At 41.7% G+C, this 15,142-nt stretch overlaps 1 protein-coding gene across 3 annotated transcripts; it reads right to left on the bottom strand.

The window, feature by feature from the left end:
* Positions 1–138: 138 nt before the first annotated feature.
* Positions 139–14,902, bottom strand: LOC131446764 (calcium-binding protein 1-like). 3 transcript variants are annotated; one of them, XM_058618199.1, is made up of 8 exons: positions 14,133–14,902; positions 4,928–5,095; positions 3,655–3,685; positions 3,416–3,559; positions 3,156–3,265; positions 2,988–3,062; positions 2,788–2,860; positions 139–1,538 (listed from the first exon to the last, which is right to left on the bottom strand). In XM_058618199.1, exons 1-8 carry the CDS (start codon positions 14,805–14,807, stop codon positions 1,513–1,515), a joined length of 1,302 nt encoding a protein of 433 aa, XP_058474182.1. In that variant the 5' UTR covers positions 14,808–14,902; the 3' UTR covers positions 139–1,512. The 3 variants fall into 3 exon arrangements, with proteins under 3 accessions (XP_058474182.1, XP_058474184.1, XP_058474183.1); XM_058618201.1 differs by lacking the exon at positions 14,133–14,902 and adding an exon at positions 7,934–12,321; XM_058618200.1 differs by lacking the exon at positions 4,928–5,095.
* Positions 14,903–15,142: the final 240 nt, after the last annotated feature.

The raw sequence follows: 15,142 nt of genomic DNA, 5'->3' as shown, positions 1-15,142 counted from the left end.
CTAGGTGCATATTAAAAATTAAGATTAAAAAAGAATGAGAAAAACATAAATGTACATTATTATTGCTCAGAGAAACACACACCATTTTGTCAAAAAACTTTAATTGTATATATATACATATATGTGTGTATATATAGATATATATGTATACATATTATGCTACAGATTGCAGTTGTCTTCTGGCATGCATAGATTCACACATTTAGGACAAAAACAATATATATCACAAAGTCGGTTTTCCCTTTAGAATAATATCTTAACTTAGAGCATGCGTAGTATACATAATATATCGTTGTCTGTCCAGTCAGGAACGGTTAAGCAATAATTTAACTGCCACATGGGCATTTGAAGCAGCCATTTGGAAAGAAAAATCCAATGAATCGTGTGTCCAAAAACATACTGCATACACTGTAATGTTTTTTGTTTTGTTTTTTAAGAAACTTTCTTTGGCTTTTTTTCCCTAAAGAAGCTATTGCCTCTTTAAGAATATCGTCAATGAAGGTACAAAACGTGGTTTACGGTATTTGCAGTTCATGAATGAGGTTGATCGTTCAACTGATTATGGAGATATCAAAGTCAAAAGTGTTGTTAGACCCACAAACGTACATTTATCAGAGCTCTCTGATACGTAACAAATCTGCATGAAAGATCAAATGCAGACAGTATTCATGCAGAGTAATATTCAAAATCAGTGTAATATAGTGTTATTAAAAAAGGCCGATCACAGTAGTCAACTCATTGTAGAGAGTATTTGCTCACACTCACACACTGAAACTGACAAATCACAGTAACATGTATAGGCATAAAGTTATTTACGTCAGAAGAACTGCATCAGTGCTACGTTACACATCATTACAAAACATGTTGCTGTCATTTAAGGGTTGGAAAATATAGTCTCAAACATTAGCATTGAAAATGACAGTTTGCTCATGCAGAATATACAAATATGAGCATATATTAAATACTTTTTTGTCATTTATTGATAATAGTTCTACAGTTTTGGGTAAAGAGAAACAACAGTATGAACACGAGGGGATCACATGACATATTTCCATATTGCTATATTATTATATTAGTATTTCTGCTTCTCAGCAATGTAAAGGAAAGTGTTGTATTTGTGGTGTTTTTGCTGGCATACTGTTGAAAATATGTCTTGTTAATAATAAATAGTCTGAGCAAAATTACTCACTGTGTCAACAATGACATTGTCATTAAAAACGTCATCACTAAATGAAAATATGAAGCATTTTTCAAAATACACTTTGTGAAAGTCAGTTATATTAGTGCTCTCAGAAAAACAGCAGCGTGTTATGGACAGTGTTGCTCCTGCAGGCTGCAGTGGTCAGTCTCTGTGTGTGTGTGTGTGTGTGTGTGTGTGGCAGTTTCAGGGCAGGGTTGATATGTATTTGTTTTCATTAAGTTCAAAATCCATCTTTTCTTTATTTTCCTCCCATTGTCCTACAGTGAAGCCATGCTAGGTCGAAACATCTCAGCGTTCTCTCTGTGCCAAACTCACCGTGACATCATCCGCACAAATTCTGTGGATGAAAGAAAAGTTTGAATTAGTAAGGCTCAGTGTTTTTAGTTGAAATGCATCATCAGTGATTCAAGCCTGCGAGCGAGTTCTGGCAGTCGACTCGAGCTGCATTTCAATGTCCATAAAACACACTCTCTGACTGGAACCATGTGAGGCTGCACTAGTGAGCCAAATTAAAACGTATTGTATAGGGTATACACATCACACACACAAATTTATTAGACCACCTGTCAAAAAAAACGAGAAAGCTAATCTTTCAAAAACTGAAGTCTCCCTGTTACACCCAAATTTGAGTCGGCTCACTGGGCTACTTCTCATGAGAGGCCACTAAAACATTTAGTCAATAACTATAATTTGATTTTGGGTGGCAGTCTAATACATTTGTTAAGCACTTTATACCAAAAAAAAGTGATTTCATTTGCTTAATGAGGCCAATCAGGAAGTAAGAATAGAAAAATGGTCTATGGAAAAATGAGTCTACATTTTCCTGAAGAGTTTATGGTCTCAAACACTAGTTCCAGGTCTTCTTCAATAAAACATGATGTCAGTTTTGTAAATGATGTCCCCATTTAGAGTAAAATGGACAATAAAACACAACACATATGAGTGGACAGTGTGAATGACGGCTGGTATCGTTTGTCTCAAGGTTTCACATCACGACTGGTTTTCCACTTAACCAATTTCAACCATTATTTGCATGTATTTACCTCTTAGAACGCAGAGCATTTAGGCTGCTTTTTTGCCATTACTATATTAAAACACATATACAGAGGCTTTAAGAATGGGCAGCATCGAGTGTCTAATATCCTTGCCTATAGGCAATCTGATGACATGACACTATGCACCTGAGCAAAAAGTACACAGCATTTTCAGAAGCATCCACAGCTATCTAAACAATAAAAAGGATTAGCAAGAATATCTCTAAAATATCTCTTTTTACATCTCTTAAAATGTAATGCTTATGAAGTTTCTACATGACACAGAGATAGTCCTAAAAACAGCTCCTGTCAGCGTGCATGTATCTTTTTTTCCCTGTGGGTAATCTACAATGTGACATAATCCTTGGGTATGAAGATAATCTGACAGGCAGACCCACTGCCTTCATCCCCACACCTCACTGTCAGCATGCTACTGGGATTTGGAAATGTGTGCGTGATAAGGATGGAGACGGTAAAATTACAAGTTATAGTGCCTCACACACACACACACACACACACACAGACACACACACACAGCTAGTTATCTTTCACCTTCAAAGTCTACATGTCCGTCTCCGTTGAGATCTATGTCTCGGAGGATGTCCTCCAGATCTCTGTGTCCGACCTAAAGGAGCCACAGTCAAGGTGTGAGCGTTTGTGATGCAAAATCACTATTCAAATATTCAAATATTCACAATGACATGGACGTAATTGCTGGAGAGAATACAGACGGGAGGACACACTCCGTGTACCTGTTGTCCCAGAAGTTTTTTCATTGCTTCTCTGAGTTCGGCTGTGCTGATCTGTCCATCACCGTTGGTGTCAAACTGAAATGAAGAGAAAACAGAGGAGCAATAGTGAGAATTGAACAAAGAACCAAAGCTTCTTTCTTCTCCAAAGTTGTCTGACATCAGCCTCACCTCCTTAAATGCATCCCTCAGCTCTTTCACCCCAATCATGTCTGCAGTTTCAGCCAGAAGTTTGGGCCCCATGAGTTCAACAAAGTCCTCAAAGTCAACATGTCCTCCCACTGTCGGACAGCGGGAAACGAGACAGCTGGGTTAATATTCAGGGTTCGTAACTCATGTAATTATCCTCCATCACAAGCCCTGTTTTTTTTTTTGGTTACAAATGTCCTAATAATTGAAGGACATACCCACAAAGGCACATCTTTACTCACAGTTCATGTTGATCTGCTGGCTTAGTTCTATTAGCTCCATCTCTGTTGGCATGTAGCCCATAGTTCTCATGCAGTTCCCCAGGTCTTTACAGCCGATAAAGCCGTCTTTGTCTTTGTCAAACTCCTTGAAAGCCTCACGCAGTTCTGGAAAGCAGCGAGAGATAAGGTATGAATGTGACGTAAAAGTGGAAACTGTCTGAGATTCTGTGTTGTTGTTGTCCTGAAACGGAACAACTTACCATCCATTTCCTCTGGCCTTAACTGTCGGTCCTGTGGAGGATAGCAGAGTGCAAATTTAGAATCCACTGACTGATTATTTTCAAACAAACACACAACATCATGCTGCAAACACTTCCACACAGGTTTCCTTCAAGCCAGAGAGGATTTCATGATTTCTGGGATAAAAGTTAAATAACAACATTGAAATGACATAAGCATAATACTGTAACAGTTAAAATAGTAAAAAGGAATATGAACATATGCAACACATGTAACTTGAGTGTGTGTTTAGATGATTTTTTGTAAGAGTGAATGTGCAGAGATAATGTGGAGACATAGACTACGCAACAGTCCAATAATTTGCCAGTTTGTGACGTTAACATGACTTGAACTCATTGACTTGTGCAACTATTAACAACATCCATCCGAAGAATTATTTAAACAGCGGTCATCTACACATCTACACCACAACATGTGCACTACACACCTCGCTGCAAAGACACACAATCGCCAGCTACTGAGCATTTTGTCATCGCTATAACCACAATAATCCTACAACCAGTTCCCTCATTCATGGGTAATGTTCTCTCTCTCTCACACACACACACACACACACACACACAGTCACACGGATGCAGTCATCATTGCAGGAATTAAGGGGATTCCACAATAAAGACTTAAATGTGTCATATTGTCAAAATGCCATCATCTCAGCTACGCTACTGTCCACACTTTAAAGGGATAGTTCAGTTTTTCTGAAGTGTTGTGGTGTATGAGCCATTGACACATCTTTAACACTGACTTGCCTGGGAGCTGCCAACAAGAACAGATCGATGATACCTTAAGAATATGTTTTATTCTTACAGTCGGACTTCATTTTCTGACTGGAAATTACAATGTATAAAATTGCTGATTTGCTATATGGACTATGGTGCAGGGAGAGAGCAGAAAAGGCTGTGTAGAAGCAAGACGTTGAAGTTTTGAATAGGTTGAATAGGTTATTAATAGCTAAAAATATTATCATATTATATATTATCATATTATCACTAAAAGTAAGTGTAAGGTTCCAGGTTAATTCAAGGAAATTAACCTGGAAGCATGTGGCAGCAGCTCAATAAAGTCAGTGTTGATAATGTGACAATACCCACTTCCAAACACCCGAACTATCCCTTTAAGTGCCTTCGTCACAGTGAGAGAGGATTACTACACACATTCATGGTGACTTTTGGTGACAGTGTTGTGTGCTAGTCTCTTTTGGCATGCATGCACATGATATTTTCTGGACTTACGTACAGTCTGCCGGCTCTCAGCGAAGCCCTTGCGCAGAAAGATGCATGCAGGCCCCAGTATGTTGTGCATGTTGGCTCCGTTCTGGGCCAGGGCCACTAACGGCTCTAGATAGGCCCCCCCAGAGCCCCCCTCCTCACAGGACTGCACTGCTTTGTACTTCTTCTGCTGGTCCTGGAGCAGCATCCGGAGCAAGGGTGGGGCCAAACAGAGGGGCAAGGGGCAAAGACAGTGGTAAAGACTGTGACTCGATTGTGGTAGCATGGAGGGAACAAAGAAGAGCCAACATGGAGGGGTTTCACAGGCGGGGTCAGAGGTGATAGACTTATGTTTGTCATTCATGCAGAGGTGTGTGTTCATGTCAGTCACGAGGGAAGCACCTCAGTCGGACTCAGAGACGGACTTTTATGCAGGATTGTTGGTAACAAAGCACGACCAAGCCTCCATTCATTTGAAGCTTCCGTTCGCAAGTTTTCTTGTTGAACAGAAACAGTGTAACATGTTTTGCATGCTGTGTCCTTCATCTGAAACCAGGCTCCGTCAAGCAACACCATCGGACCTGACTGAGCCTCTGTGTGTATGCAGTGGCAGTGGTTAGCATTTATCCTGTCAAACTGCACAACAACAACTACAGCAGAATTCACTTCTGAGTTTTCTTTTGCTGGGTGAGTATTTTTGTCACACTCTCAGCTGTCTGCAGCCATCTCGCTTTACTCGCGCTTGTTTTTGTCGCCTCTGTCTGACTTGACATAAGCAGTGCAGGAACTAACCACGAGTTAGTGTGGAGCTTAATCCGTATTGAGTGGACTCATTTGACAATGGTTGGAATCTAATGCACATTTGTTTATATTTAAGTTATGCACTACAGCTTTAAAATATATAATACGGCTGTAGATAATAAATAAATCAATCGAGTGCACCACTCTATGTCCATGTGTTGCTGCTTTACTAAAATAAAATAAATAAAAACCTACACATTTTTTCCAATCTCTGATTTTTATATTTCTACCCTTGTTTTTTACTCCCATACCATTTATTCAGTAGTCGCTGTCAGAGAGACCTGAAAACATACATGTTTTAAAGAAGCCTCCTCATTTACCATACTTATTGAGAGGAGATTATGAAGATTAAAAATATTTGCGCTAAATTCAACCAGGATAATCCTTTAATAGCCACTGGTAATAATTATGTATGGAATTCACATTTTTAGATGTCAAAATACAAACTAATGCAGTGGTTGAACAGTAAGCAGTCATGGTGGTAGCTGCTTGAGCAGTGTCTGATAGAATTCAGAGGAAGATGGATGACAAATGAAATGAGACTCATGCGGCAAGAGTTACTTTGCATGCGAGAAATAACTGTGTTATTCAGGCAAAAATAAGGCTGACATTAAATTATAATCACCAGTTAGCCGCTCAACTAGAGGACTAAATGGTTAATCAAATTATATCGACTACAGCTTAATTAGGAAACAAGCGATCACTACTTGCTGCTGGACAAAAAATAAAGTCAAGTAAAGCTTAGCCACTGCCCTGACTTCTTCTCTTTATTCTTTTTCTTCTTACGGCTTCTCCCTTTAGGGGTCGCCACAGATCAGCTGCCTCCATCTTGTCCTAGCCCTTGTTTCCTTTTTCTGTTCCACCGACTGTCCTCATGTCCTACTTCACAACAACCATGAACCTTCTCTGTGGTCTTCCTCTTTTCCTCCTGCCTGGCAGCTCCATCTTCAACATCTTTTGTCTCGTACAGTATAACCACTATCCCTCCTCTGCACGTGACCAAACCATCTCAACCATGACTCTCTTACTTTATTTCATTTCTAATCATTTCCATCGTGGTCAGTCCCAGCAAAAAGCTCAGCCACCGCCCTGACTAATATTTGAATTAGAGAGAGTAGCAGTTTATGTTGAAGGCTAAGGAAAATAAAAAATGTCAAAAACTCAAGTCAGTGCTCCAGTTACCGAAATGTTGCATCCTAATCGATAGTCAGATATTCAGCCACAAGCAAGCAAAGTCAACTCAGTGTCACAGTGAATTAGAGTGGAACCATTTTTGTTGCAGCTTCAAATCTCTCACGCATCATCATCAGAGGGTTGCTACAGTAATACATACAATTTCCATTGCTACAGATTTAAAAACAAAAATTCATAAATGTAAATTAAGCACGGAAAAGCGCTAAGTATTCTGTACTTTACGAATGACCTTTACTCTCCATCTGTTGCCACGCCAGTCCTAATGCCAGTTCGTGCATTCCGACAGTTCCCACCACAGGAACGGATGCCCACTGGCTAATCTGACCAAGTGATGCATGGAGCAGGGCTGTCTTGGGGCATATCGTGCCAGAAAAAGTACTATGAAGCCACGTGCTAGTGGTGAGTTATATAACATCCCCCACCTCCCAAAAAAAACCAAACAACACAACTTCTTCAGCAACGCAACCCATTGTTACAAGGATGGCATCAGTCGATGCTGATCGTCCTGTGCTTTCTCAAGGGTTTGCTTATATGAAGATAAATAGAAGACAGGAGATGAAAACAATCATAAAGTCATAGCCATGATTTTAAGAAAAAGGATTCTCGATCACTGACTGGTCACATCTCACAAATATGTGCTGAATATCCACTGACTGATAACATCACGTCAGTTTGGAGACATCATCCAAATTCACTGGCTTCGGTCAACGGGGCGAACACGTGCAGCACCAGACTCTGAGAAGTTGAGAAGTTTTTTTCAGGAGGTGAAACTGTGCAACAATTTTGATCCAAAAAAGACCATTAAAAAAAAATGAAGTCCTGCATCCGTAATTAAATGATAAAATCCAGCTTTCTCAATGAATATCCTTCATTAATCCTGCTTGAACATGCTTGGAACAAAGGTCAACAGAGAAACACAGTCTGGTAGTGACAACACCACACTGTGGTCAGTCAGTACTATTCCAGTCAAGGTGAGACAAGCATGCAGGGGATTCAGGGAAACCACAGCCACATGAAAAACCTTTAGAATGGACCTTACCTTCTTGTCGATGTGTTTAAGCGACTTAACAGAGTTGCCCATTGCAAAAAAAAAAAAAAAAAAAAAAGTAAAATAAAATCCTTTTATGATTTCTCTCTAACTGTGCCTGTGTTGGTTCTCCTGCATGTAAGTGCACATGTATGCATGTGTGTTTGCATATGTTCCTGGGCATGCATGGGAATAGGAGTGAGTGGAGAGGGAAGGGAGGGTTCAGCGGGTCATTGACTTATAATACAAGACAACATTTGGGGGGAAAGCAGGGAGCCAGGAAGAGATTTTCATAGGTGAGGAGAGAAAGGACAGAGGACGTGTGCAGGGAGGACCTGAGGGCAAGGACACTGGGAAGTATGAGGGGAGGAACACTGAGACAAGGGAGGAAATATGTAAACAAGAACAAAGAACAGATTAGAGGAACAAGCAGATCGACGAGGGAGAGGAAGCATGCACGTGTGAACAGAGCGAGATGCAAGCGCCAGGAGTAGAAAAAGCCAGATTTATTCATTCCGTCCTCTCTCGTACACTGTCTGTCCTCACTCCCTCCCCTCTACCCATTCTCTCTCTCTCTCTCTCTCTGTCTTCCTACCTCTCCATCTCTGTCTGTCCATCTGTCTGCCTCATACTCTTTCTCCTTCACCCTCTCCCTCGCTCCTGCCACAGTTTGATTCTCTTCTATGCGAATGTGACAGAAGAAGCTCGTTCGGACGAGCACGTTACCTTCCCCTGAGCAAGATGCTGGAGACAGTAATCCCCACACACACACACGCGCAAGCACAAGCACACACACATACACACACACACACACTCGATTAAACTCACATGGATATGGGGCTGTGAAGCTAAAAATATAACACGCTTACTCTTCCCCCTACTCTCCCATATCCCTCCCTACGCTACCCTCAGCATCCATCCCCCTACTTTTTCTCCTTCTCTCTCTCCCACAGACACACACATGCACACACACACATATAAAGATGCAAAACCATCACAAAGTCATGTTAAGCTTGAAGGATTTGAATTCAGATTTGGATTCAGAAATTACAAATAAGGATTCTGAACCACCCAGGATGTAAAACCAATCTTAATTCAGGCTATTGCTACTGTTCTGAATTTCTTTTTTGTGCCACTACATTTATTTAATAGTCACATGTTGTATTTGTTCTTTAATTAAATATATCTTTCACAGGTGAATTTGATGACGTATAATGTGCTGTGTCGTGCGTCTTTATAAGCCTTAAAGTAATGGTCACTCTTTGACTCCAGATTAAATGAAATGGCGTCATGTAGATAAAACTGAGCACAGGTTTCTCCGTATGTGGTGAGATGAGGTAATACAGTCGTGATACGTTTAGCTGATTAGAATCAGGTTGAGCTATAAAGTTGCTTTGAGTCAGAATTAATTTGTGCTTCTCTGCAGGCCTGTATAAAGTTCACTACAAGAGATACAGTAATGTTTTTTGTAAGTTAAAGATCCCATCCATAAATGACATAAAACAGAGGTTCTCAAACTTTTTATACCAAATGCAGTACAGACTTTTCACAGGAGGAAGATTTATTCCTAATAAGATCATTTGCTCTCTCATCATCCTCCCCTTACAATGATATAGTGAAATTAGATTAATATGGAGTGAGAGATGATGTGACTACGCACTCCAGTCAAAATTCCTCAGCTCCCCTCATAAGTACCACCAGAGGAAGCTTGCGTACCACTGGTGGTACATGTACCACAGTTTGAGAACCATGGATTTAAAACATAAAAATAATCCGCACCGATATGGTTTCCATAAAAACGACGTTCAAATGCACAATTTTTAACTGAGATTTAAGGAGAGCACAGAGAAGCTTTGCTTTAACAGATGTGAAATCAAATTTCTGCAAACGTCCGAGTACTTCTTCCACCACTGCATGCAATTTATTCATCACCTGAAAGCTTTGCTCCTGAGCTGACTTCACTGGCAGTCTTATTTACCTCTCCTGTTTGACCTTGTCCATTCTCTGCTATTTCAATAAACACATTCACACCGGAGCCGTTTCAGACCGAGCTTCCATTCAGCGTCTCTGCAGCTCCTCTGTGTTGCTCTGCCGGATGATTCATCCATCCTCTCACTGGAGGCTCATTGTGAACTTCAGAATACATCAGACGTCAGACACAGGAGCCGTCAGTTCACATAATGTCAGACAGTAGTGTAGCACGGGCATGGGATCCGTCTCTCTGCTCTCCCCTCCTCTCTCCTCCTCTTAGGCTATACCCTTCTCTCCTTTTTTTCCCTCCCCTCTTGTTCACTTAGTTGCACACAATTGACTTCTTCACATTTATGTAACTTCTTGCAAGCGGACGCATAATCCCGGGGAGAAAAGTTGATCTGCTTTTTCAAATCATTCTGCAGGCTCGTCACTAACAACAGTGTCACGTTACAATGCCAACAATGCAAAATGATCCGCATGCACGGCAGAATGCTAATGTGCAGAGACACTAGTAATGACTGCTTTTGCTTTTTAGCAAAGATTTCAAGGTCAAATGTATTCAGTTTCATCCAGTGTGTTAAATGAGCTGAGAGATGTAGAAGGATGAGTGTAATTACAAGCTATTGTGGGTTCATCATTAACCTTTTTTTATTTCTGTCCACTGAGCTGCTCTTTTCCAAAAATAAGACAAGAGGCTTTTTTTTTATTATTAATCGCAAAGTGGAAATGAAATGCCATCATCTCATGGTCAAACGAGTCATTTAAGCTACAGTACCAAGTTTCCACTGCAGTGCATCAGGACGTGAAGACAAAGGCACAAAATGTGATAATCAGTGACCATGGGAGATTTTGTGTGTTCATTTTTTGTCACCGTCAGGCGTCATTTAGGCCATAAAAAGAGCATAAAATACACACTTGCGTCATCTGTGGCCTGAAACGTCACCGTTAATCTTACCACTGAATAACTCATTCAACTTTTATTCTGGTATTTCAGCCATTGGCCAGATTAAAGGGCGAGTGCGTCACCAGAGGAAAAAATATTGACACGTCCCACTTTAGTCAATTAAACCTCTTTCTTTTCTTTTTTTTTTACCTCTGACTCATTTACCCCCTCGTCCTCTGTCTCACTGTGCCTCTCTGATTTTGCCCTTCCATAGATATTTAGCCTCATCGTGCAGATGCATAAACTTAACATTGCAGCGTGTGCAGTTGTGCTCTCAGGCACTTTACATCTCACTGCCTAATCCTCATCACAAAATGGGATTTAGCCAAAGAGTGAATTTCCTACTTCCTCCTCGGCCGGCTGAGACATAAAAATACCCATCTGTGTCTAAAAATAGCCCACGCTATACTGTAGACATGCTGGAGGCATATGCCGTGGTGAATACCATGATCAAGCTATAGTCTCCTTTTCACCGTCTTTCCTCCGTCATCTGCTCAGTTTTGTGCTGCATTATCTCCACAGTCCTTTCACTCTCTCTCAGATGTCATCAAGGTCAGTGTGACCCTGCATGGCAGAAGAATGAGGGGAGAACGGGGAGAGAGAGGTACTGTGAGGGCGAATAAAAAAAGGAAGAGGAGACGGGGAACATCAGCAGCTGCGAGTGAGAGATGAGTCGCAAGAAACTCAGTCGAGGAAGTGAAGGGCTAATCTGTGTTTGAAGACGTTTCCTTGCTTTGTTGTCAGATCTGTTAGGAGGGAGCGGGGGAAGTGAGTTCCATGCCTTTGATCAAGTCTTCCAGCAAAGTAACTCTCTTCCTATTTTACTCGATGTCCTTTTCCTTACTTCACTTTCTTTCCCTGCCCATGCAGTCACTTTTCCTTGCTCGCTGGTGTGACACTGGTCACGTCTCCTTTGCTTTCCCCAACACTTTCTCTCAATGAATTTGAGCCTATTGGCACAAGCTCAACTTGCTCCCTCTGCTGGTTGAAACACACATTCTTTCTTTTAAATTTAATTCCAAAAAAAATAAAAATACAATGTCTTTTTCTCAACACACATCTGATTTTCTTGCAAGGTTTGTAGAACAAAATCGGTGAAGGTGACACAATCTAAAGTATGTAGTGATTGTTAAGACTTTCTACTGGAACAAAAAGAAACTATCCATTTTACCCTTGAAATTAACCTGAATGGTATAAAGATAAAAAACAACCAATCTATTACAGCTGAGCTGCAAAACAAAAGCGCATTTGTCCTTATTCTAACCCCCTCACTCGTCTGTTGGTACTCGTGATTCATCTAATGAATATGAAAGCACATAATAATACAAGAACGTTTCCTCGGGCTGGAAATCACATGATTTTAAGTCAGGCAGCATGTTTGCCAAAATGTGGAATATTTACTCTGTATGTCAACAAACTCTACAATTCTATAACTCAAATGGGAATGATTTTATTGCAAAACCTACACAAACAAAAAGAAGTAATAATAAAATAAATATTCCTGTCCTCCTCCATAATCAGGTCCTGATGAGCTATTTTTAGCGTCTTCCACTGGCAGCCACTGAGTTGTGTTGAGATAGTATGTGCTGTAGATCTTGTTGTTATATAAGAAAACCCAAGAGTTGGCTGTGTGTAAGAAATCTAACCATGAAAACTGACCCGAAACGTGCACGTTCAATCGCTCTTTCGTTTTCATTCTTGCTCATAAAGTTCATCACTCACTCTTTCTGGATTCCTCACACTGTTGTGCACGACTAATACTTCATTTTCTTTACTATTAACAGCATGTCTAAAATGCTCCACAGTGGTTTCAGTATCACTCAGGTTTTAAATTTTGACATGACTAATGTTGATTTTCATTTTGTTAATAATTCTCACTCAAATGACAGAATATATTGTGCTTGCAAAAGCAAGTTCGACCCTTTTCAGACACAATTTTGTGCTCACTGCACGATGGAAAATCTATGAATTGCAGGTGAATTTCACATCAACATTTCAAAAGATTATGGGGAGATTCAATGGAAGAGAAAAACCACGAATTTCCACATGCTTCTTCACTTCTGCCGGTTTTATATAGCACACCGCCACTGCATGGATTTCGCCTCAGTGGAACCCCTAAGACTGATTGAAGCTCTGGCCTGGATTGAGAGCAGTTATTTCTGGAACACATTAGCACACACAGAGGTAATTGTCTCCTCTTGAGCTTTTTATCATCAACACAGACGGGAGGATTTCAGTGACACAAGGAGAACGCCGGGATCAGCTGCATGATCAGCCCGAGCGGGGAGAAAATATGGTGCCTTGTCGTGACCTGGTGTGTTAGTTGGTGAGCAGGTGATGAAGGGAGGGAGAGATATTTTGCCCTGGACTCTCATCACAGGGTCAGTGAAGGTGACAGGGATAATAACGTGTCTCTATTATGTGTAGCATCAGTACGAGGGCTCACTTACCTTTGTGTGTGAGTGCGTGTGTTGATGAGCTTTCATTGCTGAAAAGTTTTTTCCACGCACACGAGAAAGTCGATCCCACAGCTGTTGTTCAGGCAACAGCCACAATGAGAGCCACGTTCATATTGGGGGAGGCGTGACACACCTGAGTCCATTTTTTAATCAGCCTGAACTGGGGTGACTGAAGGTGAGGTCACATATGGCTGAGCAGTTTCATCACAGGTGAAGCTCCACCTGCTGAAACTGATTCTGCTCTTGTTTATAAGAATGTATACTCTACATGTGCCCTTTTCCTCACATGTGACAGTGATGTGTGTCCTGACGTCCATGAACTGAACATCATTGGTCGTTAAAGTCTCTAACACAGAATCTATCCATCTATATTGTACTTTTATGTACAGGATGTACAAAAAGCCAAAAGTACCATTAATGGCAATACTATCACCACCATGTGGCTCGTAGTGATGTCTTAGTCTCGGAGTCTTAGAGAACAATTACAGTGTTATGTAATTGGAATACATGTGAGTCGATTGAGAGATGGTGACTGGCTGTATTTATGGGTTACTGAGTAACCCTTAAATACACCTCTTTGCTGTATGTTGTCATTTTTGTCTTTTTTTTCATTCATATTTGTGTCTTTTTTTTATAGAAAACGTCAACACCTGTTACTGAAGCCTAGGTAAAAAAGACTTTTTTGAAGTCTTGCCTTTGCAAATTGGTGAATGGACATTGCATCACACTATAGAAAGATTTGTTTTATGTATGTGTTGTTGTAATGTTGCTCTACAGTTGTGTTATTTTATCTGCAGACTGCCTTTCTATACTTTTGAAAATGTCACATGCTTACCTGGCCAAACACGGACTTCACAATGGGATGAAGACTGGAATCAGAGGAGGGTGTGCTCAGTCTTTTGGGTTTGCGGCTGGATGTGTGGTGGTGGCGGTGGTGGTGGTGAACAGGTGCGCTGCAGGTAGCAGGTGTGTCGGAGCTGAGGGTGGAGGTCGACCCGGTGATGACTCTCTTCCTGGGCTCGAAAAAGAAAGTGGTGTCGTCCGCGTCAGATTTGGGTTGAGACGGCGTTGGAGAAATCCTCCTGTCCTGCCCGGCGCCGCTGTGGTGGTGGTGCAGCACTGCGGGAGGCAGCTTGGACTTGCAGGACTTGCTGCGCTCTTTGTGGTGCCTGCTCGCCCCGTGCCTCTCATCCTCAGGGGGGTAACCATCATCCATCAGGCTGGCTTGTCTGTGAGAATGACTTTTCTGCATCCGCTGATGACCAGCTGAACTTCGAGAGTCAGCGTGTCTTGGCTGACAGAGTGGTCTGCGCGCGCTGGGCTCGCAGTCCTCAGTCCAGTCCGCAGCATCTTCGCTGCCTCCAGCTCCGGTGGGATGACAGTGATAGCGGTGACTCCTCTGACCGTGAGGACCGTGAGGACCGTGATCCGCGTGCGCAGACCTGCGGTTCAGCGCCGACGACTTGAGCAGAGAAGTAGTGGACTCGCTCTTTGGGAGAGAGGAGCTCATGGTTGGCGTTGTGAGGAGAAGTTTGATCTGCTGGAGGAGGCTGGGGGTCGAGTAAAGGGAATGAAGACAGTCCTCCGCCACGTGCAGGTGCTCAGGATCAGCTGTAGCCCCCCCCCCTCCCTCTTTACTCCACATCCACGCACTACAGCATCACTACAGTCTTGGCTAATGAAGCTGTGAATGGATGGTGATGTGACGCGTCACAGGGGGTCCGCTCAGTTTGTGCGACAGATTCCTTTCATCTGCAGCGACTCACGCACTCCATGCTTAAAATGTAATCTTTGAAGCGCTTATGGGGATTCAAAACTGTTGAAAAACTGTTGTAATAATTAAAT

This window comes from Solea solea, chromosome 19, assembly GCF_958295425.1.
Source record: "Solea solea chromosome 19, fSolSol10.1, whole genome shotgun sequence".
NCBI lineage: Eukaryota > Metazoa > Chordata > Actinopteri > Pleuronectiformes > Soleidae > Solea > Solea solea.
Note: the sequence above shows the minus strand (reverse complement) of the source record. Positions and strands in the feature narration are given on the sequence as shown.